General features: G+C 33.9%; 1 protein-coding gene and 1 long non-coding RNA gene across 4 annotated transcripts in view; one reads left to right on the top strand and one right to left on the bottom strand.

Annotated features, from left to right (window-relative positions):
* Window positions 1-534: 534 nt before the first annotated feature.
* LOC136030450 (hemicentin-1-like) overlaps window positions 535-27670 on the top strand; it is a 214279-nt gene continuing 187143 nt past the window's right edge. For 2 of the 3 annotated variants that reach the window (XM_065709443.1, XM_065709441.1), the window contains exons 1-3: window positions 6351-6462; window positions 8203-8287; window positions 12204-12330. In XM_065709443.1, the coding sequence (XP_065565515.1) occupies window positions 6433-6462; window positions 8203-8287; window positions 12204-12330 (242 nt within the window). In that variant the 5' untranslated portion in view covers window positions 6351-6432. Of the gene's footprint in view, window positions 630-5317; window positions 5615-6350; window positions 6463-8202; window positions 8288-12203; window positions 12331-27670 lie in introns of those variants that run through there. The other variant, XM_065709442.1, reaches the window with a different exon arrangement.
* LOC136030456 (uncharacterized) lies at window positions 20823-26653 on the bottom strand. Its single transcript, XR_010618277.1, has 2 exons — window positions 26565-26653; window positions 20823-23201 (listed from the first exon to the last, which is right to left on the bottom strand). It is a non-coding gene; the product is annotated as an uncharacterized LOC136030456 (long non-coding RNA).

Genomic DNA, 27670 nt, shown 5'->3' with positions numbered 1-27670 from the left:
ATTTAAACAAAACAACAATTTAACTAAGAAATTTCAAATTTTTTGGCCCCATATCCGGGAACCTCTGTCAACATAAAAAATGCGAAGAAAAATTTAAGCAAGAGAAAAAATACTTGATTTTAGAAATAACACGAAACACGACTAACTAAACACACGAAAAGATAAAAAAATGAAATGAAAAAAAATGAAATTTACTTGTGGTAAATTTTATGTAAGAAGAACACAGCAGAATTTAGAAAAAAGGCTACATCAACAGAAAAATACAATTGATCGCTCGCTAAAACATAATCAAAAACCGAAAACGTTTGAATAACCTTACGAACAAAGGTCAGAATAAGGTTAAAGCTGAAAAAGTCAACGGACTGCAGCTAAATTAGCAAACAAAAAAGACCATTTAATTTATAATTCATAAGTTTGTTTATTAGCCTGGGAGATTTAGTCAGAGGTGATGGACCTGGAGTTTTGTGACTTTTTTTGTTTGTTCAAGTAAATATATCCTTCACCTCTTATAGATTTCCATTTACCCACTGAATGTTGAGAGGAGAGTGCCGAATTGTTTTCACTAAATAAACATTTACTTTGGTTTTATTCTTATGTACTAACATCAGTGCTGGAAGTTTGTTTATAACGTGAGTGTTTCTTACTTTTTTTTCTTCTTTTAGTGTGTTTAGTTGTTGTTTTTTGTGTTATTTTTAAAAAGAATTTTTTCTCTTACTTTGTTTTTTTTATGCTTTTTTCCGTTGAGAATGGCTTCTGGATGTGGGGCCAAAATATTCGTAGTTTTTTAATTACAGTAATGTTTTGTTTTTTATTTTGTTCACTGCTTTGCTGAAATTAAAGTCCGTTTTTCCCGCTTAATTTTTCGTAAATGAAAAAGCAGTCTTGTCTGAGAAATTACTTTCCACTGAAGATCTCCAGGGACTTGTTTCTATCTGATTTGTAAGACGGATTAAATGCTTCATGTAGACTTAAAAAAATGTGTTACTCCCCATCCTGCACTGATTCTAGGACTATTGTTTTTCCTGAGTCCATTATAATTTCCATTATTTGAAAAATACGAGAAGTGCAACTTGGAATTTTACAAAGTCAAAAACCAACTATTGTACTGACATTTTGACATACAAATTCAGACAATTTCAGGGTTGCCGCGGGTTTAAAAAAATTCGTAAAGTTCAGATTCGTAAGACAGTAACTTTTTCGTAATTCTCCAGGAAAATCCCTTTTAAGATAGGGTACCTTTATTTCGCTCTCAAGAAGTGGCAACCACAGGGGGAGGAGGGTATTCTTTTCCATCTATATACTGAAAAATACATTTTTATTTAATCCCATTAAAAAATATTGTTTTTTGATTGTTTCAAGGGTTTGCTTATGATGGTCACCTTCAAATTTTGGTTCTAGCTCAAGGGGTACTACAAGGGCACCTGAAGATACAAATGTTGTTGAAAGAATTGTTGGTGCTCCTCACCCAAATAGTTTTGAAAATATGCAATAAAACAAATCAGTCAATATAGAGAATATCAAGTTCTATTGTAAAGACAATGGCTTCTTTGACAAAGGAATACAAATAGCGGGCACAGCTGAATACTTGAACCAAGACAAAATTAGTAACTTGACAGTTTTGCTTAGCATATAACTGTGTACCAAGTTGGATTGGCATATAGCTATGAATATACCTTTCCAAATTTACCCTACCAAGATTTAGAAAATCGAATTCTCTAAAATTTTTCTACAAGAAATGACAGTCAAATTTTCACCTTCCTAAAAGTACCTTTTTAGAAGCTAATAATATGTTTTCAATCATGAAATACCTCATCTACTTTAAAGGCTCCCTAAAAGAATTCTCTTTCTAATCATGGAAAAACTTAGAATATTTCATGCGGAAAATAATTCAGAAGTTTCCCTTTCGCACTGTTTTGTGCTTTTTTGAATTTCCAGTTCATTTCAAAGCAAGTTGGCCATCACTGGCAACTTTAATCAGCTCTTACATCAGTTCAGTGCTTCTAAAGCTATTGCTCATTCAAGGGACACTTTTTAAATTCGTATCTCCTAGTAACAGGATTTTGTTCTGTCATGAAATAATCATTCGTGGATGTATTTGTGATAATATTTTGAAGGGCTTCAAAGAAAAAGCATATATTAAGGAAATGATATTATCAGAGAAAAATTCAATGGTTGTACATAAGTTTTCAACTGAAGTTTTGGCTTACAATAGTGGCTAGCAAAAATAGGGTGGAATGTTGACAATATAGAGCCATTTAAAATTTGAAACGAGCATAAACTACAATTACACGAATATTTATAAATTTACATTTTATCTATATACTCAAAGGCTATTGATTTGGTGGGGGGGGGGGGGCATTGATTAAAAAAATATTATTACAAATTAGACTTTGGCTGTGAAAGTTTGGACAATTCTAACTTATCTTTAGATATGACCTTAAAAGCATATGTTTGTCGCTACCAGCAGTCCGTCATAAAAAATGCAACCATAGGTTTCCTCCCATCAATCCGTACCAGTAAGGTTGACTTCCAAAAGTATAAAGTCATCACTTACAGAGTTTGCAGAGCTTCTGCTGAGGTGCAGAGTAAGCATCAAATTAGCGTCAAATTAATTTTGCAAAGTATATTTAAGCAAAAAAAAAAAGATGTACGGGTAGCGGTGTAGTTAGAGGCAAAAAACAATCCATCCAACCCAATAAAGTGATTACTTTATACTTTACCTGCTTCTTAAAATTTGAGTTTTGCAAGATATGTTTGTCGCAACATTTTTCTTGAATAAAAAATAAAAATAAAGTAAAGTGTCTTTACTTTTATTATGGTCTGTTTAGGAACAGGATTATGATACTATTTGAAAAATCAGTCAAGACAAGCTAAAAAAAAAAAAAAATTGAGGCTTAATAAAATGAAAACATATTATCATTGTATTTATTCTAGCCATTAATAAAAAAATGAAATAAATTTTAATTTTTGACTGAAAGTAAGGAGTACATCAAAGCTTAAAACGAACAGAAATTATTCCGTATATGTGAACGACTGTCCCCTCCTCAATGGTTCGCTCTTTACGCTAACCTTTTTTTGTTTTAAAAAGCGGAGTTGTGACAACAGTTGAACTTTTGCTTGATGAGCGAGGCGTTGAGGAGTGGACAGCCCCTTTCATATACGGAGTAATTTCTGTTCGTGTTAAGTTACTGGAAATTTCGTGTTAAACGAAATTTACATATTAATTTTGGCGGATTTATTACGTATTTATTACACATCTTATATGAAATAATTTCTATTGGTTTTGAGTTTTGAGGTTGCTCCTTACTTTCAGTTCAAAAAGTATTTTTTTTTTATATTTAATTTCTGGTCGTTTTTCAAATAATGACGGTAAATCTGGCTCACCCTCAATGAAATATTCTCCCTACCCACCCTCAAAGAAAACTTCTCCGTGGAAATTTCATCCTACATAAAATGCATCCTACCTGCCGTCATATTCCCTCCAGAGACTTCCATCCTCGCTGAAAATCCCTCTTCCCTGAACAATTGCTTGCGGACGTTTCAGTCTGAAAAATTCTCCTTAGCATTGTTTCATTTGAATAAGACTTTAATCTGTAATCGGTTTCAGGATAAATGCCTATTTCAATGGAAATTATTTCCTGGAAATTAAAACACGTGGAAAATAGACCCGGATAAATTCCAAGAAACATCCGCACAAAAAAATTGGCACAGAGAATGTAAAACAAATAACAAGAATTTCGTACATTAATTCTATCATATCTCTCCAGTGTAACATTTTTATCATCCCTAGGAAATTTTCCTCCCCAAGAAAGATTCTTCCCATATAAATTGATCCCAATCACAAACCCTCCCTCCCCCAGAAAATTATCTGTAAACTTCCCAATAAAAAATACTTTACGTAAATAAAGGGTAAAATTCATAACTTACAGGCCTCTCCCCAAAAACTGTGGGGGGCCATTTTGCACCTAAAGACATCATGATTTGATCTTTTAAGTATAATGAACAAAATGGCAATCTCAAAAATTTTATCGGATAACTTTAAGGGAAAAATGAGCTGGGGGGACCCAGTTGCCCTCCAATCTATTTGGTCACTCAAAAAGGGCACTAGAACTGTTAATTTCCGTTAAAATGCACCCTATTCTGATTTTCTAGGGCAATTATTTCAATAAGATCACCTCTGGAAAAAAGAAAAATAAAAACAAATAAACACACACCCGGGACCGTTCTTTCGAAACAATCACCCCGGAGAAAACAAAACAAACGAAAAAACAAATAAACACGCATCTATGATCTGTCTTCTGGCAAAAAAAAAAAAAATCAAAATTCTACATTTTTATATAGGATCTTGAAACTTCTGCAGTAGGATTCTCTGGTACGCCGAATATAATGGCAGGACTTTCATCAAGATTCCTCGAGTTTTAGGTGGTGCTCCCCCCATTTCAAAAAATCAATCAAATTTTCTCTGGCTCGGAGCTTTTGATGGGTTACATATAACTTGGTGATTTTTTTTTATATTTGGAATCAGCATAATATGCTGTTTTTTTAATGTATGTACTGATATTTAATTCCGTTTTTCAGAGTTTCTGTTACTATTGAGCCGGGTTGCTCCTTGCTTACCGTTTGTTACCACGAAATTTTTTATTCTTATTTCTCAAGATTAGCGCACTCTATTTCAAGCTCTATCCTTCAACTAGGTTTGATTCTATATTTCTGAGCACAAATATATTGTTCTTTCATTCACAATTTTTTTTTTCGGATTAATTTTTTATGGAAAGAAAATCGATAGTTTTGGCCAATCTGTTACTATGCGTGCCAGAGAGATTGCGAATTTACACAATCGGTATAGGGAACTACAAGCCCAGTTTAAAGTTAATTGCACAATAACACAAAGAAGTCCAGGTTTTTTAGGAGAATTTTTAAGAGGGTGGAGAAGGAGGAATTGTCCTGGGTTTCTTTGACTAAAGACATTATCCACAGGGCTACTCATTGGGGATGAGCGTTTATGGAAATAATTTTAATTATTTTATCCTCTAGTTTTTCTAGATCTTGAGTTTCATTATTGAAAAAATTTCGAAATCCCAAATTCTAGTTTTATCATGAATTATAGGTTGTAAGGGGATGCAACTCAAAATTTTCCCCGTCAATTGTGCAGATGTGCATTATATAATTGTGCACTATATTTTTATGTGCTTGGGGGGAATAGTGGTTAGTGTTTAGTTGCATCTTTCGTACTGAAAATTAATAATCAAACGAACTCTGATATTAGATTATTCTGGCTACCTATTTATTGCTACCAAAGATAATTTAAATTTTTCAGAATTGCAACAAGGAAGTTCCAAGCTCCTTTTTGGGAAACATGAAAATTTGAATGAGGAGGAACATGGACAAGTTTATTTATATGCCTATTATTTTTTACACCAAGCAATGTTTGAAGAGTATACAGTAGTTTTTCATTTAACTGGATATTTAATGTTACACTGCGAAATCTGGAGGGTAAGAAAACTTTCGTCAACTGGCCACAAGCACTTCAAATCCGGCAAGAAGAATCCGGATCTTCAAATCCGGCGAGAATCGAAATTGGTGTACCTATATAAACACATACCGCTGTTGAACAGTTTGTATATTTCTTTGTATATTTACGTCATTATCATGTTTAAAAAATAACCTGCGTTTAATTATTAATTAAATCTACTTGACTCGATCCTCATTCTTACACACCACCTTACTATTAAACCTAAAATTATACGATCTACTAGGGAGAGGTATGACCTGCAAGCGAATAAGTAAACATTTCTACCTCCAAAATTCACAGTTGCTCTAGTCCAGTGTTTTTGAAATGTAGATTGGAGCATTGTTGTTCTTTTTACTGTTTTGGCCTTATTTAGCGTAAGATTCATTCGAAATCAATCGAAGTCAAATTTTAATTGTAAAGAAAAATTATATGGGATTAAAGTTGGATTGCGTAATTTTAATGGCCGTTTAGCTGCTGAGCTTAATTGCTCAATCGACAAGTTAAAGGAAACATTAACTGTTCCTTCGAATCCATAGATGGTATCGCTGCTTAAGTCACATACATTCTTTAGCTATGCAATTACTTGTATCTGTAGACCGATTGCTTTATTAAACAGTTGAGGAACGTAAAAACCTCAAATGTGCCTCATTTGGTTAAGAATGACATGACATTTTAGCTCCCACTTACATTTTACGGTTAGAACTTTCCGTTTAAAACTTTTGTGAACCCACAACATTTATTAAAAGACAAATCCCACAGCTCCTCATACGTCAGGGATACATACTCAAGATAAAATCCTATTTTTCCTTTGCGCAGAACAGTTCCCATTCAACTGTCTGAAATGGGGATTTCAGTTGAAATCAAGTGTTCATGTGACTATTATCGTGTTTGTTCTAATTAAAAAGTGTATATGCAATTAAATGGAACTTATGCATGAATATATTATTAGTGTGAGTTTTTACTTTATGTTGCTTGTTTTGTGGTTTATATTTTACCCTGGATATGGTCATTTTTAATGGTAATTTTAAAATTGTGTTGTGCATTTTACTTAGAGTAAAATATTGCACTTCGGATCTGAAAATCTCTGCTGCTTTATTTTACCTCTCTCTACAATGCAGTCTTTTATAGTACACTCTTCAAAACAATCTTGCTATAGGAAGCTCCAACACTAATAATTTGGGACACAAGTATAGTGAGGTGGATTGAATATTCCAAACATGAAGACATTCCGGACGTTTTGGATATAAAGATATAGCTTTTTAGTTTTGCATCTCTTTACTAAATTGTCTATTAACAATCTTTCTATAACATTCTTTCTATAAATAATCTCTCCATTAATACAGCAGAACAAAAGGATAAGCACTCTATATAAATAGAGGGGATAAGCACTCTATATAAATAGAGGGGATGAAACGCTAAGACCAAGTATTTTTATGTTAAGAAATAGAGAGTTTTCCGACATCAAAATAGCGTACCGTAACCTCTTTAGAGCAAGGAATTTTGATGATGCTGCATAGAATAACATGAAATTCCTAAGCTACAAAAGTTGGACTTCGTAAAAACGCCAACTTTTAATATTACCATTTTAGACATGTTAATTTTTAAATTTAAACAGGCTATTATTTTTAACTTGTATTGTTTTGATGCCAGAAAATTCTTTTAAAATTAATTTTTGGGACATATTTACGGTTAAGTAGTCTCTATGAGCGATTTGGGTTCATTTCTAAAGTCAAATCGTGTTTCTTGCAAGGTACTTTTAGGGATATGCTTGCTGTTCAATATTCTCCCTAAAACTCTAACCTACTGGAAAATAAACGGCAATTAATTATGATGTAGAAAAGCTTAAATTGTCATTGAAAAGAATACCATTCTGTTCAAGTGAAATTTTTGACAAACTGTTTTCTCTTGTCATTTTGTAACTGTTTTAATAAGTGACTCGTGTCCTCTCATAAGTCGGTTTCTGTTTCATAAGTATGTTTCATAAGTATAAATATCTTCTTTGAGCATCAAGAGGTTTGAAGGCCATTGCCTAAATATGATGAAATCAAGGAACTGATATGACAAATATCCAAAAAAAAGAGCAAATAGACACTAGATGAGAGGGGGGAGCAAGCAGTGCACCCACCTCCAAGTTTGGCAATAAAACCATAAAAACTATGTAATAATGAAAACAATCCATTCTGATCTTGGGTAAATAAGAGTTCCTTTTAAAAATCGCCCCTCCCCCTCTTCGGAAAAAATACTGGCAGCCCTCAAGGAAAAAGCACTACCTAAAAGACAGGTCAATATTTTACTTATTGAAAAAACAGTGTTTTAAGGGAATAACCCCTTTCTCATAAAAACACAGTTTTATTTAATAATATCGACTAAATAGGATATCTGCAAACGCAGCACTGAACATCATGCTTAAGAGTGTCCTTGGGTAATCGCAGTGAATTTTTCATCTCAAGATTAAAATAAGATTAGGCTACTTTGTGAACATTATTCATCTTTTTTCAAATATATTGTAATATAAATTTTCTTACTAAATAAATGCAACTTTTCATCTAATCTAGACAATTCTGTGATCTTCCTTTATTCGAGTTGCTTTTAAAAATCACCAAACTTGAAAAATTTATTCTTTTTTTCCAGAATTTTAACCTTTGTGTATTTGAAGGTAAATTTTGAAGTTCTAATATTTTTTCTTTCAGATGTGGAAAAACAGTGAGATAATACTTCTCCTGTTGTATTATATATCAATAGTAGGATTCACTAATGGGAACAATACTTATATAGGTAAGAAATTATTTTCTTAATTACAGCCTAGGACAGAACACACGGTTTTTGTTCATCACATGGTTAAAAGTATTTCTCACAACACACAGTGAAGAAATATCAGAAAGTTTTACCTCTCATTCTAGACAAATTAAGGGACCTTTGTCAATTCTAAATTCTTGGTTCAGCCTGCCTAAGACCATAGGCAGGCGTCTCTTGTTTACCTCTCATTACAGGCAATCTAATGGTCCTATGTCCATTTTAATATGGTCCACCTGCCTGAGACTCTAGACAGGCTTGACTTGTTAAAAGATAACAAACAAATATTGGTCGAATAAGAGAGGCACGCTTACTCCCGCTGTTTGTTGTCAAATGAATCAAACACTTGGAAAACTATTGGTTCTTTTACTATCTTAGCTCTATGACTATCTACCTTGGCTCTACTGCCCTAGAAATCACGCATGAACGGATAATAGATAGACATATCTATTAACAAATGAACTAACATCTTTTTTATACAATCCTAATATGGGGAGTATTAATGCCAGGTTTGCTTCTCACTCAATCAGACTATCTGTCTTACCTTTTTCTACAATAAGCCATTACTTGATACCCACAACTATTCCATTTTAATTCAAGATTTCGATATATTTTTGTTGCACTTCTTGTAAGGTTTGAATCCGAGCTGATTTATAGAACAGTATTTTCTAATAGTAAATATCGTACATGTTCGGTCATGTTTTATTTTTGGCTAAGCCATATCTTCACATCATGCGATTCTGAACCAACTGACAATCTTAGGGATAATTTTTAGCCCCAGGCTATTTTTCAACTTGTGCCTAATAAGCAATCATACCATGCCAAATTCTACGAGAGCAGAGGCAACGTAGTTTCACTTCCACACTATATAGTAAGTAATTTCCTAACAATGATCCAACAACAGAAACCACCTGTAACTATTTTCTTGGAAATACAGAGCTCTAAGTCCGTGATATATAAGTGCACGTTCCGTACGTGAAAACTTTGTAAATAGCAAAATTTCCCAGTTTTTTTTTTTGACTTGTCATATAGAACCGTTGATTTTAGATCATTGATATAGTTGTCATTTTATCGTATCTGATATCCTGCCTATTTCACCTCTTAAGTTATTATTTGACATAAATTTGATAGTTTACACATGAATATCTGCAAACATCTTACAAATGTGTAGCCCAACTAAACCCCCAGATTTTGTTTAAGAAAATTATCACCAAAAACAGTAACCCTTTTTAACCCGTTTTCCTCAACTCACTAACATTTTATACCTTTTTATTTCTGTTTGCTTGTCAAATAAACTTGTCAAATTTGTAATGCATTTTTCGAAGACTTCGGAATGTCTAGACACTTCCAAACTAAGTCAGTATATTCACTTCTAAATACATTGCAGCAATGTCATATCAAAATTCCCCCGCCCTTTTATATCCCCCATCCTTGTATAAATAAAACGGTATAAGCTGGTGAATGACCAAAGCAAATCTATAAAACAAAAATATTATACAAGACGAGAGAGGAGGGGTTAGAACCATTTCCTGAGGCCATAGTAATTAGTTCAAGCCTACTGATTGAACCCCACCCCTGAAATGTTTGTCCAGCTCGTGACAACGTAACAAAAATGAATGTTAATGTGTTTTTACATATTTTCTTTTAAACCTCCCCTTCCCAAGATAGTCCTGGATACGATGCTGTATCTTAGAATAAGAAGAAAAAGAATTTTAGTTTATGGTTGAAGAATATTGCGTATTTTGCTTGCTAATTACGAGGGTCGGTCTTTAATTGAAGTGCAAAAGCATAAACTATAATTTTGCAAATAGATAACTTTCCAGCATTTGTTACTTTACTTACAGTTGCTTAGCTTCGGCATTTATATGAACAGATAGTTTTCTGAAGTGACAACTCTCTGGGATTTAAAGGGCATTTTCAAGACATGTAACCAGCAGACCTCCACCTACAGCTAACAGTACTGTCTTTCAAAAAGTTCGTAGTAACGAACTGTAGTAAGGAGCGACCCGGCTGAATAGTAACCAAAACTCTAAAAAATGGAATTTTGATACCAATAGCTACAACAAAAGAATCGCATTTTAATGATGATTTCAAATATATAAGTTTAATCAAGTTTAGTCTTACCCATCAAAAGTAGCGAGCCTGAGAATATTTGTCTTATTTTAGAAAATAGGGAGAAACACCCCCAAAAAGTCATAGAATCTTAACGAAACTTACACCATCAGATTAAGCGTATCAGAGAACCCTACTGTAAAAGTTTCAAGCTCCTATCTACAAAAATGTGGAATTTTGTATTTTTTTGCCGGAAGGCAGATCACGGATGCGTGTTTATTTGTTTGTTTATTTTTTGTTGTTTTTTTTGTTTTTTTTTTCCCAGGGGGTGATCGTATCGACCCATTTGTCCTAGAATGTTGCAAGAGGGCTCATTCTAACGGAAATGAAAAGTTCTGGTGGCCTTTTAAAGTGACCAAAAAAATTGGAGGGCACCTAGGCCCCCTCCCATGCTAATTATTTTCCCAAAGTCAACGGATCAAAATTCTGAGATAGCCATTTTATTCAGCGTAGTCGAAAAACCTTATAACTATGTCTCTGGGGACGACTTACTCCCCTACAGTCCCCGTGGGAGGGGCTACAAGTTACAAACTTTGACCAGTGCTTACATATAGTAATGGTTATTGGGAAGTGTACAGGCGTTTTCAGGAGGATTTTTTGGTTGGGGGAGGGGTTGAGAAGAGGGTTATATGCTGAAGGAGCTTTCCGTCGAGGAATTTGTCATGGGGGAAGAAAATATCCATGAAGGGAGCGCAGGATTTACTAGCATTACTTAAAAAAAACAATGAAAAAATAAATATGAAAAAGATTTTTCAGCTGGAAGTAAGGAGCAGCATTAAAACTTAAAACGAACAGAAATTATTACCCATATGAGGGGCTCACCTCCTCCTAATACCTCGATCTTTACGCTAAAGTATATTTAGTAATGTCAACTATTTATTCTACGGCTTTTGTGATTCAGGGGTCATTTTTAATGAATTGGGACAAAATTATATCTTTCACTAATAAAAAGATTCTTAAAAAATTAAAAGTTCTAGTTGCCTTTTTAATTAACCAAAAAATTGGAGTGCAACTAGGGTTCCTCCCCTACTCTTTTTTTTTATCAAAATCATTCGATTAAAATTATGAGAAAGCCATTTAGCCAAAAAAAAAGAATATACAAATTTCGTTTTAATTATTCCTCTGCGGGGAGCCAAAATCAAAACATGCATTGATTTAAAAACGTTCAGAAATTAAATATAAGAAAATAGTTTTTTCAACTGAAAGTAAGGAGCGACATTAAAGCTTAAAACGAACAGAAATTACTTCGTATATGAAAGGGGCTGCTTCCTCATCAACGCCCCACTCTTTACGCTAAAGTTTGCTACTGTTTTAAAAAGAAGAGTTGAGAGAAAGAGTCAAACTTTAGCGTAAAGAGCGGGGCGTTGATGAGGAAGCAGCCCCTTTCATAGACGAAGTAATTTCTGTTCATTTTAAGTTTTAATGTCGCTACTTACTTTCAGTTAAAAAAAACTTTTTTTTTAAATTAATGACTATTGAAAAGACACTAGCACTTTCAATGTCCAATTGAATTAGCTATCAAACTATGAGAAAGCCACTTAGCCAAAAAAAATTAGACATTAGGACTAAGTTCAGGAATACTATAACACAAAAGGAAGGTTTTAGATCAAAGAAGTCAGGTTTTGGGAGTTTATCCGTCACTATAATAAGACATTAAAGGTCTCGTCAAAAGCAAGGACGAGTAAAAAAGAAACGGCAGGCAAAATTCTGTAAACCAGTTCATTTCCAGGTAGTTGAATGATACTGTTTGAGATTCTATTAAAACTTATTTCTATGGCATTTTCAGGACTGTATCAAATATCATCAATAAAAGGCAAAGAAATAAGGCTACCATGTGACATTACTCCACCTCAGGGAGATACAGTTTCTATGGTGATTTGGTATAAATCAGATAAAGATATGCCAATATACATGTAAGTAAACCTTTATATAAAAAATAATTAATAAAAGAAAAACACCATTAGTACAAGTGTACTGATGGTTCAAGAAGCTCTTTCCTTTTTCTCAGAATACTGAAAACTTGTAAGGTCTTTTGATTATTTAAAACCAGGGAATATGTTTTAAAGTAAAGTGTGATATAGGTTTTTTCAGTTAATTTTTACTAGTTTTTATTTAAAAAGGAGACCAGAATAGATAAAAATTTTTGAATATTCCATCACATTCAATTTGTTAGAGTAAATTGAATAAATGAAGCCATAATACAATAAAATGAGGATAAAATTAGTAAAATTAAATATTAACCGTAATCAAAAAAGGACTATTAAAATAAATATTTAAAAAATAAAATCCTTCAAATCTTTTAAGAAAACGTCTTTTATCTTTGTTTGCATTTTTATTTCAACTAGATTTAAGTTAGAATCATCCTTAGTTTAAATAAAAATAATCTAAGAAATTCAAATAATGAAATTTTAGCCAAGATATGTCCAAATATAATGTCTACAGTGCAAAAAATAAGATACCTTCCAAAACTACTTCGCCTATTAGTCCTTAAGAATATTTTGGGTAATTTTTGCTCTACATGCACTGATATCTGTTTTGTCTCAATCATAACTACTATTCCTCTCATCTTATTAAGAACAAATACCTCTTCAAATACGACAAAATGACTTGTTCATCCAATACGAATGACAAAACTTTTCCTGAGACTACACTGGTTCATAAGACGAGATACCACAGGTTCCCTTAATAACCTTAGTTTCATCCTCGAAACCTAGCATAGGCTGAGGGGATGTTCCAGTAAACAGGCCCTAGAGAGATTTGAAAAGTGTTTATCTTAAAGTAGACCTGCTAGTGGTCCTTAGTCTCCTATTTTCCTAAAGAAAAATTCTTCTAACCCTTGAGGACTGGACCGTTTTAGACCTATGCCTATTCTCAGTGAGGGCATCCCAAAAAAATTTGCCGTCTTTCTTAGTGAATAAAACAGGATTCATCTTAATCACAGCTAAAATTTCAGTGTTTTATGTAGCATTAAAAACAAAACCAAAAAGATTTTTTAGATTAAATTAAAGAGTGGTATTACAATTTGGTGTAACAGAAGCTATGAATGTATAAGAAAGGCTTTCTATTCCTCTAAGTTCCCCTTTTTCCTAATGCTGAAATTCAATAGTGTTTCGCTGAAAGCATTTTTGAGTGCAACCAATATAAGTAGTGGATAATGGATAGCGTTTTAGTTATTGATAGATTTTTTAAACATTTTTACGAAAAATGTCATTATTTGGAGCAACTATGGATCTAAGAGCCCGTGCCCTCAGAACCTCTAGAGCCCTCAGGGCAAGGGTTGTACTGTCCTGGAGGCATATAATGTATATGTAGAAAGGATATTCGTATAAACTTTGGGAAATGCTCATTGGATTGCTAGTCACAATTCTTAATGCCCTTTCTGAGATTCAGAGTGATTGGAGGGAGGATACTCCCTACACACCTCGTATTTTCCAAAGTACATTTGATAGTAATTTTGAGTTGGCCATTTGTTGTCTTAGAAACTTCAAACAGAGTTAATTCAATTGGACATTGAAAGTGCTAGTGTCTTTTTAATAGTCATTAATTTAAAAAAAAACAAGTTTTTTAACTGAAAGTAAGGAGCGACATTAAAACTTAAAACGAAAAGAAATTACTTCGTATATGAAAAGGGCTGCTTCCTCATCAACGCCTAGCTCTTTAAGCTAAAGTTTGACTCTTTCTCTCAACTTTTCTTTTTAAAACAGTAAAAAACAGCGTAAAGAGCGGGGCGTTGATGAGGAAGCAGCCGCTTTCATATACGAAGTAATTTCTGTTCGTTTTAAGTTTTAATGTCGCTCCTTACTTTCAGCTAAAAAAAAACTTGTTTTTTTATTTGATTACTGAACGTTTTTGAATCAATGCATGTTTTGACTTTGGCTCTCCGCAGAGGAATAATTTAAACAAAATTTGCATATTTATTTTTTTGGCTAAATGGCTTCCTCATAGTTTTGATCGAATAATTTTGAGAAAAAAGGAGTGGGGGAGGAAGCCTAGTTGCCCTCCGATTTTTTTGTTACTTAAAAAGGCAACTAGAACTTTTAATTTTTTACGAATGTTTTTATTAGCAAAAGATATAGGTAACTTATAAATTAGCTTACGTAACGAACTTTTGTATTCTCATGTTTTTAGTACATATATGAGGAGTTCACCCCCTCGTCAGTACCTCGCTCTTTACATTAAAGCTTAAATTTTGTCCCAATTCATAAGGAATGACCCCTGAACCACAAAAGAGCGTAAAGGGCGAGGTATTAGGAGGAGGTGAGCCCCTCATATGCGTAATAGTTTCTGTTCGTTTTAAGTTTTAGTGCTGCTCCTTACTTCCAGTTGAAAAACTTTTTCATAATTATTTTTTCATTGTTTTTTTTTTTATAAATATTATCATAATTACGATTTCATTGTTTTTTTTTTTAAATATTGCTAGAAAATCCTAGCTCCCTTCATGGAAATTTTCTTCCCCATCCCCCATTTTCTTCCCTCGATGGAAAGTTCCCTGAACATATCCCCTTCTTCTCGACCCCTCCCCCAACCAAAAATTCCCCTGAAAACGTCTGTACACTTCCCAATAACCATTACTATATGTAAGCACTGGATAACGTTCGTAACTTGTAGCCCCTCTCACGGGGACTGTGGGGGAGTAAGTCATCCCCAAAGACATAGTTATAAGGTTTTTCGACTGATACGCTGAATCTGATGGTGTGATTTTTGTTAAGATTCTATGAATTTTAGGGGATGTTTCCCCCTATTTTCTAAAACAATGCAAAATTTCTCAGGCTCGTAACTTTTAATAAGTAAGACTAAACTTAATGAAACTTATATGTTTAAAATCAGCATTAAAATGCGACTCTTTTGATGTAGCTATTGATATTGAAATTCCATTTTTTAGAGTTTTGGTTACCATTGAGCCGGGTCGCTCCTTACTACAGTTCGTTACCACGATAGAGAAACTTTGTGTTCTTTGTGTTCTTAAGAAACTTACTTTGTGTTCGTTACCACACAACCATAAAGAAAGGGTTTTAAGTTATGCACTGGGGCATATAAGGCACATATAGAAACGATAATCGTATAAATTTCTTAAGGAGGTTCATCGGCTTTGTAATCAGACTTTTTATTGCCTTTTTCTTATAGATCGGAGGATGGATACCCTCATCTACACCTCTGGTTTTCCCGAAATTCATCTGATAGAAATTTTTAGATGGCCATTTGTTGCCACACAAACTTCAAAAACAGCTCTTTATACTGGAAACTGAAAATGACAGTACCGTGTTAAATTGTCAAAAATAATTAGAAGGCAACAAACCCCTCTCCCACGTCCTCTATTATTCCAAACCTAATCAAAATTTGAAAAAAAAGACCCTCCTGTTAAACGAAATTGAAAGGTCTGGAAATTATATCTTTAAGGATGACAACCCCTCCTCCCCCATAAAGCCCTCGGGGCAAGGGTTTTAAGTTTATACGGTGGTGGCTTATAAGGTACATATAGAAAGGGTGGTTGTGTAAACTTCGAAGGGGACTCGTTGGATTAATAGTCAGAACTTTTAATGTCCTTCTTAAGATTCAGTGACCGGAGGGCCGATGTCCCCCAACCCACAAACCTTAGGTTTTTTCAAAATGTATCTAATTGAGACTGCCATTTCTTGTGGAAGAAGCATCGAAAACAGCTCATTCGACTAGAAAGTGAAAAGGCAAATGTTCTTTTTGATAGTCAAAAGGGATTGAAGGGTAACTAACCTTCTTCCCAAACCTTCCAAAGAAACTGTTGAGATAACCATTTGTTCAACGTGACTGAAGGTCCAAAAATTATGTCTCTGAGGATGATAAAGCCCCCCCTTTAAACCGCTGAGCAAGGGTTGTAAGCTATTCCCTGGGGGCATATAAGGTATATGCTGAAAGGATGATCGTATAAACTTCGAAGGGGACTCATTGGATTGGTAATGGGAAGTTCTAGGTTCCTTGTAAGATTCAGTGTCACCAGAAGGTAGATACCCTTCCTCTCCCCCACATACCTTACATCTTCCCGAATTACATTTTATTTTAATATTTCGGTTAGTAAGGGATAGATTCTATTCTTTTTGATAAATCTGCATGAAGGTCTAACATGGCCATAATATTTACTGGGTACGACTGGATTATGATCTACAATTTATACAGACTATTATATTAGTATTTTGTATGTTCAGAATCTAATTCAGTTTTAATATGATATCACTACTTTGATTCAGTGTGATCCTCAAATCCTGGTTGTTTCCTAATTGAAGATTTTTTTGTGACTCAAATTTCATTTGTGATTCGTCATGATGCTCATTGTTGGGTGTCTTTCAGCCTCATATTTCTTTGTGATTTTCTTTTACCGATTTGAAGAAAAGTTGTATCGCCTAGCAATGGTGTAATATAAAATCGGTCTTTTTTTAAGTGAGAGTATTTGAGAAATACTTATGTTTGAACCCAGTTTTCATCAACCTTCTACCACTTATGTTCGTTCTGGTAATTAAGTTTATATCATTTCTAGTAGTTTAACTCATTTGGGCCTCTCGGTTGCGTCCAATCTCCAATTGATTCAATTGGGTCGTGTTCGTCATTTTGCAGTAAAAGCCCATTGTGCTTACTGACTTTTTGTTGGAAGAAAATTGGTGCTTAACCATATTTTAATTATATACTTTTATTGTTTTTTGTTATCCCGCACATTCCACTGTTATCTCCCTTATCACACATCTTATAGGAAAGATATTAAAGAGCTATATATTCTCATTAGTATCAATTAAGTAAGTACCTTCCTAATCTCCCACCTTTAGTCAGAAAATCAAAACTCAGGGCAAAACATGGAGCTACAAATGCCCCAACCTCCATTATGATAGGCAGCGCGAAAGCGCTGTCTAAGTAAACATTGATGTGGGCACAGTACATTTTTTTTTTTTAGACCAGGGCACTTCGTATCGAAGGAGTTGTCGTAGAAACTTTGAAAAGGGCTCATTCTTTCGGAAATTGAAAGAACTAGTGCCCTTTTGGAAATTAGAAGGACTAGTCAAAAGTGATCGGAGGCCAACAAACCCTCTCCCATGCCAACTATTTCCCCAAACACATCCAATCAAAATTTTGGAATAGAATTTTGGTTCAGCGTAGTTAAAAGGTTTGAAAAATATGTCTTTGAGGAGGATATCCCCCCACAGCCCTAAGGGCAAGGGTTTCAAGTAATACCCTTGGGGTATATAAGGCTATTATAGAAAGAACGGTCGTATAAACGTCGGAGGAGGCTAACTGGATTGGTAATCAGAGGTTCTAGTGCACTTTTTAAGATTAAAATTAATTGTAGGGCGAATACCCTTTCCCAAGCCTCGTATTTTCCCGAAATGTATCAGGTTGAAATTTTTAGATGTCCATTTGTTTTCGTAAAAACTTCAAAAAAGGCTCTTTCGATCGAAAATTGAAAGGGCTAGTGCTCTTTTTAATATTCAAAAGTCTTTAGAGGTTCCACTCCCCGCACCCATCAATTTCCAAAACTCATCTTATCAAGACTTTGAGACAACCATTCTGTTTAGCAAACTTGAAAGATCCGGACATTGTGTCTTCGAGGATGACACCTCCCCCTCCTCACAGCCCCTCAGTACAGGGGTTGTAAGCTATGCCCCAAGGGCATATAAGGTTCTAATGGAACGGATGGTTGTATAAACTACGAAGGGGGCTCGTTAGATTGGTAATTAGGTCTTTTGTGCCATTTTAAGAGACAAATTGACTCCAAACGAGCAGAAATTAACATGAATATGGCTGATAACCTCCATACCTTCTTAAGACAAGAATATAGTTACGATAAACTTAAGAAAAAAAAAACCGTGGATTGTCAGTTTAATTGACATATAGGCCTACTGATATTTATTCCTTATAGTTTTGATAATTTTTATTTATGAAAGTAAAAAAAGTGAAAACATTTAAATCGTATTTCGTTTTCAGTAAAGCGCAAGATATATTTTGGTCTCGAGAAGGTTTGGGGTTATCAGCCCTATTTATGTTAATTTCTGCTCTTTTTTAGTTTGACTTGGCTGTTTTTCATATTTTCTTTTCGTTTTGGGTTTCATTCATTTATTGATAGTGATTTGTGGTAGTTTTACGCTTAGTTGGCCTAATGGTATTTAATTTTCTTTGAAAAACTTGTTTTGTAGAAAAAGTTTTTTTTTTTAATTATTTAAAAGGAAGAATAGATGTAGATATTCACTTAGTCCTTGCTATAATTTTTACGTAGGCTAATACTTTATATATTGTATCTTAGTTGAATATTCTACCTGTTAGGTTTTAGCTGATTTCCTGGAAGGTCTTTTTTTTTGTTGTCGTGTATATTGTGGTCCATTTCATTATTTTTCTTTCTAATTTTACTAAATTTTATTCATTTACTGTCATTCCGTATCCTAACTCGTATTTAGAAACTGGAAATAAATTTTACCTGTTCTTTCATATAAGGTCCCATAAACGCAAAATAACTAATCACAGATAAGAATACATTAAATATATACCTCTCTGTCTTATTCAGAATTGAAAAAAAAGCATCAAAGAATAGTTTATTATATTAATCAGTCTTGTAAACTTATCAGAAAAAAAATGTAATTGTTAATCAAATGAAAAACACCCAAGAAGTGAAGTTAGGTTAATCCTAATGAAATAACAACTTCATATAACCTTTAGCCTATATAATAATATAATTCGGGTTATATATTTGCCCATTAAGGGGAAGACACAGTATTTGGATAGCGCCCCTAGCCTCATATAAACTAACCCAACCCTCACCCCTCATAATGTGCAAATATATTGTGGGGGTGTTAAAAGAGACGCATGTATTGATTATTTGATAATAATAAAGTTGAGCTGAAATATAGCCCAAATTGTCCAAGTCCAATGCATTCTATCATTTATCACTTGTCAAAGTGGCTACGAAACTCTTTTCGATCTAACCTAAACGTAATTCTTGAGTGTCTTTCGTTTAATTAACAAGTGCTGAAATGCTAGCACTAGAGCACCAGAACGGCTGCTTCTTCTGAGGCAACATTGACAATTACTATTCTGAATATTTTCTACATTTATCATTCAATTTTGGTCATATGGCAGAGGTACGGGCTCAATTTTGCCCGTTTAAACACCGCAAAATACCAGCAGTCGTTGGCTGAACTATAACGTTGCGTCAGTCAGTTTTGATGTTTTTTTTGTTTTTTTTTAACTCGCTGAATAGTGGCTTGGCCCCAAAACTACTGGCGGGAAGACTCAAGAACCCGCTCGACCTGACTTTTGATATAGGAAAAATAAGCAACTCAACTACCCTTATACTTGTGCACTATGCATTTTCAGCGTTGTTTTTGTGCACGTTTTCAAGATTCAAATTTTTTGGAAGATCGATCATATCTTCCCATCCAAGGAAGCTGAATTTTCTTAAATATGTTGACAGTGTCTAAGGCCCTGAAAGCTTGATTTACAGCGTCGAATCGAGTTTTTATTTGTGAGATTGCTTCACTGTAAAAACCTCGGTCAGCTTAATAAAGCAAATAAAATTCTGTGTTACTAATGAATCATTAAATGCCCATTCTCTACGAGATTTTTCTAATAAAGATATTTAGCTATTGGTAAATTGAGGCAATTAGCTTTTTTTTTTTATAGAATATTCTGTTAGGCTGAACATTTCTAGGAAAGATTCTTTATGACTCAAATTGCCTGTAGCTAAGTCCTGGTGTTAGTAAAATGTCATCTTGAATTTACCTTAACGAGCAAAAGACATGGTGTTGTATGCTCCCATTCCCAGGTACAATTACTAAAGCTAAATATTTAGGCTCTTCTTTACATCAACTCCCAGTATGTTTGAGCCAGTTCTGCTATGGGAGTAGTTCATAAAGCTACTGGCAATTGTTACATGAATTATTTTCAGAAATTTCTTTATCCCTTCAAAACAAAGGTTATGATAGACAGGTTGAACCAACGTGTCTTTCAATGTTTATATCGAGGTTAATCAGACATGGAGAGAGGGATTTATATCTCTGAATGAGGCCTTAGAGGATAGATATGAAATGTATTTTGCCAGTGTAAGCTATTTTTATATCGCTTGGATAAGGAAGGAAGGATTTAAGGAGATTTATATCTCCAGACTTTCTTTGTTTTATGCCTATATGTGGAGAAAATAATGATACAAAGCACTTTATGTGCAATCGGAAGGGGTAAAAACATATGAGGAGTGAAATTTTTGGTATGAGGTAAAAGGAAAGGAATGGATGCCTAAATATTAACTGATTCTAATCAAATTAAAATTTTGTCAAATCCTGTATGCTGTGATAAAAGTACACAGACTGAACATTATTGGAATTACGCATCGATGATGAAACTTTAAAAGCATGACTATTTCACTAAGCGAATTTCCATAGTTACAAATACACACACAAGATAGTAAACGCTATTATAATTAATATTTTAAGCATTACAACAATGTTACAACAATGTAGTTTACTTAGGATATTGCACATTTCCAAGGGCGTTTCTCAATGTTTTGAAGATTGTCCTGTTTACTTTACTGTTGCAGTTTTTTTTTCTACTGCAGTAGCGTTAGTAGCTTTACTGCATAAGAACCGATTAAAACATACTGAAAATTGATGTAAAAACGGAGCCTCCATATTTAACATTTCAGCAAGTGTACTTGGGGATAGGAACATGTGACATCATGGCTTTTGTTTATTAAGGCAAATTCAAGATGACCTTTAACTGATATTAAAACTTAGCTAGAGGTAATTTGAGTCAATAAAAGCTTTTCCTAGAAATCTTCATCTAAACGGAGAATCTTATGAAAAAACCTTATCTAAATCTTAGTTTTAGTAAAGTCTCGTTGTGAATGGGTCTTTAATGATTATTAGTCACAGACAATTTTATTTGGTTTACTAAGCTGCTACAAGCTGTCATATTGAAGCAATTCCACACAGAGAAAATATTATTCAACATCTTAGACCTTACTTCTGAGTTTTCAAAAGTTTTGGCACCAAAATTTACTAGAAATCTAGGTTTCAGACCGTGTCAACATATCGGACTAAATTAGCGAAACTGGATAGGATAAAGCAAATATTGATACAAAATGATAGAGTAATTTTTTTTGCGCCGATTCTAAATATGTAAGCTTCATCAAGTTTAGTTTCACCCATCAAAAGTTACGAGCCTGAGAAAATTTGCCTTATTTTAGAAAATAGGGGGAAACACCCCCCTAAATGGTTCTAGAATGTCACGACAGGGCTCATTCTAACGGAAATTAAAAGTTCTTGTGCTCTTTTTAAGTGACCGAAAAAATTGGAGGGCACCAAAGCCCCGTCCTACGCTCATATGTTTCCCAAAGTCTGGATCAAAAACTTCGAGATAGTCATTTTGTTCAGCATAGTTGAAAAACCTAATAATTATGTCTTTCGGGACGACTTAGTCCCCCACAGCCCCGGGGTAGGGTTGCCTTTTAAAGTTGCCTTTTTACTTGGGCTCCTCCTAGTTAGTTAGTCTTTAGTTAGGCTAGGGCCTCCTCCCCCACCCCTTTTTTTTATCAAAATCGTCCGATCAAGACTATGAGAAAGCCATTTAGCCGAAAAAAATTAATATGCAAATTTAGTTTTAATTATTCATGTGCGGTGAGCCAAAATCAAAACATGCATTAATTAAAAAACTATTCAGAAATCAAATTAAAAAAAAACATTTTTTTTTAACAAATTTAAAACTTAAAAAGAACAGAAATAATTCCGTATATGAAAGGGGTTGCCCCCTCCTTAACGCCTTGCTCTTTACGCTAAAGTTTTTTATTGTTTTGGAAAGTAGAGTTGTGAGAAAGAGTCAAACTTTAGCATAAAGAACGAGGCGTTGAGGAGGGGACAACCCCTTTCATGCACGGAATAATTTCTGTTCGTTTTAAGTTTTAATATCGCTCCTTACTTGCAGTTAAAAAAACTTATTTTTTAAAAAAATCAAATTTAAGAACCAATTCAAATATACAGGAAATGGTCGTAAAAAGGGTGCTTCCATATTTAAGACTTCGGCGAGTGTACTCGGGGATGGAGGCATGGGACAGTATGGCTTTTGCCCAGTTTGGCCTAATTCAAGGCGAGACTTTACTATTACCAAGGCTTGGCTAGTGGTAATTTCAGGAATTCAAACATCATCATGGCTTGTCCCCTTACTTTCGATCTTGCTGAATTTAGCCATTAAATTCGGTCTCGTGGCTGGATCATGAGTGATCAGCAGACAGGCTATCATTATATCTGAGCTACTTAACGAGCACGCCAAACATTTACTAGAATGAAATAAAAAGGAAGATTCAACGATTCTTAAGGAAAAGTGGAACATGGTGAAACAGAGAAAATGGGAATAATTTAGCTCACGAAATGGGCATTTATCTGAGGATTAGTGCTGGGGCCAAACAGCTCCCTCCTAATATAAATTGCTGCAAATAGACTAAACGGGCTAAAACCCTGTGAGTCAAAAGAAAAATACGAAACAAAAAACACACAACACCAACTTCTAAATCACCAATTTTATTAAATTCTTGTCTTCCATCTTTGGCCAGTTTCCGTTTCAGCTACAAACAGCTTGTATACTGGTTCTACTGCCAAGCCATCAACTTTGTCCAAGTTTATTTGTCATTCAATATCTCTGTAGTACGATCGAATCAATTGGCTGTAAACTCATCTCCATCAAGTTTGGGATTCTGAAGAAGAGGATTTGCAGAATTACCAAAACAATCATGCTGAAACAATTATGAGGTTCTTGGGCTGAGCCTGAGAGGAATTCATGTATTTTCAACCTACCAGGAGAATCAAAAAGTCAAATTAGAAACGTCTATCACACGGATTCTGGATCCAAAGGATCCAATTAACACAGGGACACCACAGTACGTAACGAAACCTATTATCTACATCAGATATCAGCTTTTTAACCTGCAAGTTCTCCTAATTTGCTAAAATGCGATATCCATGTAAGCAGGTTACACTGACAGGAACAGGGTTATCTCACCTTCCAATAAAAGTCAAGGACAAAATACTCATCAGTTTGACGTGTCAGGATGCTCTTATAATTTTCCATACTTACGGTTATATTCACTAGTCCGTTATCTCCACATGTCAACTCGGAAATAATTCAAGTGTCTACAATCTCTTATGCTCTCTTATAACTGTATAGATTATATTTCAACTGGTGAATACTTTACTAATCTATTTTTCATTAATTATCTCATTATTAAAATTATCTCATTATTCTGGCAAAGTCGTTCGGTTTGTTTGTTTTTCGCTAATTATTATGTTTTTTTCCTAAGGGCAAGCTTAAAATCGTTTAATCCATTTCAATCACTTAATGTCTATTCCTTTTCTAAAGCCGAGCTCACAGAATTTTTGATTATGAAGATGGTATAAACTTCATGGGTATGAGCACAATCTAAATAGGCTTTGTAGGAAAGAACAGGTCGCATGTACTGCGATTGCTACTCCTGCTTGTATTCGTACTATGGCGGTTCCACAACCGGCCAGGCTGTTACAAGTGTACTATCTGTTGAGTGTAAGTGCCAAAGAAGGGCCACTGTATCGCACGCCCATGGTCGTGCTTTTCTAGACTCTATTTTCTCTTGGAGAAAATATCTCTAATAGTATAGTGCACTTTTCTTACAGCAATTAAATATAAAAAAAGTTTTTTTTAACTGAAAGTAAGGAGCGACATTGAAATTTAAACGAACAGAAATTATTCTGCATATGAAATTGGCTGTCCCCTCCTTAACGCCCCACTCTTCGTGCTAATGTTTGACTTTTTGTCACAACACTACTATTTAAAACAATAAAAACAAAGGCTATTTAATTAGAATAATATCCTGTTTTAAAAGTTAAAGAAGAAACTTTAGTGTAAGAGCAAGCTACTGAGGAGAGAAACCTATCTCAAATGCGTAATATTTTCTTTTCTTTTGAAGCTTTAATGTTGCTTATTACTTTCGGTTGAAAAAACTACTTTATTTATTTATTTGCTGATTGGTTTTTAGATAAAGTTGGGAACTCCATCTCCCCCTCCATGAAAAATTCCCTTCCCGACGATAAATTTCTCCATTGAAAGATTCTCCCACGTTATCTTAAATTAGCGATATTTGCGGAACTAATACTGTAAGGCATAGTAACAAAACGGCCAAAGAGGTCGAAACTACTTTTATGAAAGTCACAAGTTGAGCAATTCTCAAATGACTGAAATGAATGAAAGAAAAGATCTGTAAAAGATATGCGTAATAATTTATATCGGTTATAAGTTTTAATGCTATTCCTTACTTTGAGTGGGGAAAAACGTTTTTTTTTATTTAATAACGACCACAAACCGAACACTTACAATATCTTTGGTTTGTTATCACATAAAATCATCGTTATGAAGCTGCTTAAGGTAAAATGAAATTCTAAGATTTGCCAGAAAATAACACTACCAAATTATTGCTTATGTCGGCCATTAGTTTACAAAATTTGAACTTTAGTGTAGCGAATGAGGCATTGACGAAGGGTCAATATCTCATATACGTTATATGATGGAGTTTGCCTCCTTGGGAATACCTCGCTCTTTACGGTAAAGTTCAAATTTTGTTCCAATTTTTAAGAATGATCCCCTGAATCATAAAGGTCTTTAATTAAAACAAATAGCTCTTTTGGAATTCCTGAAAATACTTTAGCGTAAACAGCGCCGGATTGACGAGGGAACGTACCCCCTCATATTCGTAATATTTCTGTTCGTTTTAAGCTATAATGCTATTCCTTACTTTCAGTTGAAAAAACATGTTATTTTTTTATTTAGTTTCTGATCGTTTATTTATAATGCTGGGATTCCAGTGCCTCCTTCGTAGAAATTATCTTTCCCCATGAAAAATTCCTTCATGGAAAGATCTTCGAACGTAACCCAATCCCCCCCCCATCAGAAAAATCCGGAACATGTGCATACTTACCAATAACAAATACTATTTGTAAACAATGGGCAAAGTTCATAACTTGCAGTCCTTCCCCTGGGGACTGTGGGGGATCAAGTCGTCCTCAAAGACATAGTTATTAGATACTTTGACTGTGTTGAACAAATTTGCTATCTCAACATCTCTGCAGATAGGATCTTGTAACCTTAACAGTAGAGTTCTGTGATACGCTGAACCTGATGGTGTTATTATCATCAATAATCTATGATTTTTAGGGGGGATTTCTTCCTTTTTCTTACAAAATAAGGCAAATTTTCTCTGGCTCTTAACTTTTGATGGGTAGGACTAAACTTGATGAAACTTATATATTTAAAATTAGCATAACAATTTGATTATTTTGATGTATTGTTTAGAGTCTCGTTACTATTGAGCCGGGTCGCTCCTTACTTACAGTTCGTTGCCACGAACTGGTTGAAACATTTTACTCTTTCTCTCTGTCTAGACTCTACCTAGGGCATATCGAACAATAAGCCTATGTGAAAAGTTGAAAAATCCCTGTTATTTTTCAAGTCAAAATTAAAAATAAACCTGAGAAAAAAGTCTTTTGGCATAGATAAAAGCACGAGAGACGACCCACGAGAATCCAACAAATCAGTGACGTCAAAATAATACAGCGTACCCCGTTGAACCTATGAATGGCTTGCCCCCTCGATTTCTCTTCTACTGATCTTAATAGTAAAATTTTTTTCTCATGACTGGCTGATAAGTCATGGTCCGAGTGTCGAATTTTAAAGCAAAACTAATCAGCGAACCCGCAAGATATTTCAGAGAAAGTGGGAATGGAGTGAAAAAAAAGAGTCCCGAAGTGGGAATAATTTAGCTAACGAAAAGTATGTTTTTCTGATGATTAGGGCCAGGAGCCCTACAATTATATTTCATGTGTATAACTAATTGTCTAGTATAATACTAATATATATATATATATATATATATATATATATATATATATATATATATATATATATATATATATATATATATATATATATATATATATATATATATATATATATATATATATATATAGAAAAACAAATACAAAGTTGAAACAATAGGGAAAAACTTTTCAAGAGAGTTGAAATCGATTCTGTGAATATTTCGGCCCTATATCCAAGGGCCGTCTTCAGCACAATACAAGAAAGAGAGAGAATATATATGTAAATATATATATATATAAAATAAACTTACATTAAAATGCGAGAATTAAAACTAATAATGTTAAAACTTTTTTTATCAAAACAGCCCTAGCATCCTTACTTCAACGAAGTTCAACCAGGACTGACAAAGAGAAGAATAAAGTGAGGTGATAAATTCATTCAAACAAAACATAACAAAGTGATTAAATGCGATTTCTCAGAGCCAACCTTGCATTTGTAGCAGCATGTCTTAAAGGCCTTTTCATCGCTGGTTCATTACTATTATATATCGATTTAGTAAAATATTTTGTTAGATCATTTTTAATTAAATTTGAGCATAAAAAATTTAGTGAGTACTCCCCTAAGTTCCTCTTAAAAGAAGTATTATTATTTATTTTGAGACTAATTTCGATTGATACTCGAACCACCTGTTTTATCCCCAAATCATTGCTGATGAGTGAAGATTTTTCAAAAAGTATCATGTGGGAGGGATTATTAAATAAATGCCAACCTAAAGCAGAATCGAAGGAGTTGTTGGAACTATTTGAAATTAATGCCTTGTATATGTCTTTTTTATGCTGTTCTAGCCGTTTTTCTAGATTCTGATGGGTCCTGTCAACAGTAATTTCCACAGTCACCAGGTATTTGATAGACCCCTCTTTGGTGAGTAACTGGGGTTTTATCCTTACCTGAATTTAAAAAAAAATGATTTTAAATTATTAGTAAAAACTACATATAGATTATTTTTTGTGCAATTATTTTTATTTTTGTTGTGATTTTTGGGATAAATGGAAGATAGACAATATTTGAGGGCTTATCAGTAGCCCCACGTTCTAAAATATCTTCTTCGATTTTACAAGAATGTCTTTTTTGTCTACGGTTAATTATCTTATTCACAAAATGAATGGGGTATCCATTACCAATAAGAATATCTTTGATAAAGTTTATTTCAGCATTTATATACGAATCGGAGCAAATGTTCAGGGCACGATCAATAAGAGAATTTACAACTGCTCTTTTAAGTTGTGGGGGGTGATTTGAATTAAAGTGGAGATATATATTGTTTTGTGTTGATTTTCGACAGATAGTAAAATCCAGTCTATAAGCATTACGAATAATTAACACATCTAAAAGCGGTAGTTTATTTTCAATTTCAAC

The sequence above is a fragment of the Artemia franciscana genome, chromosome 8 (genome assembly GCF_032884065.1).
Source record: "Artemia franciscana chromosome 8, ASM3288406v1, whole genome shotgun sequence".
Lineage (NCBI taxonomy): Eukaryota > Metazoa > Arthropoda > Branchiopoda > Anostraca > Artemiidae > Artemia > Artemia franciscana.
This window is presented reverse-complemented; position numbering and strand designations above follow the sequence as displayed.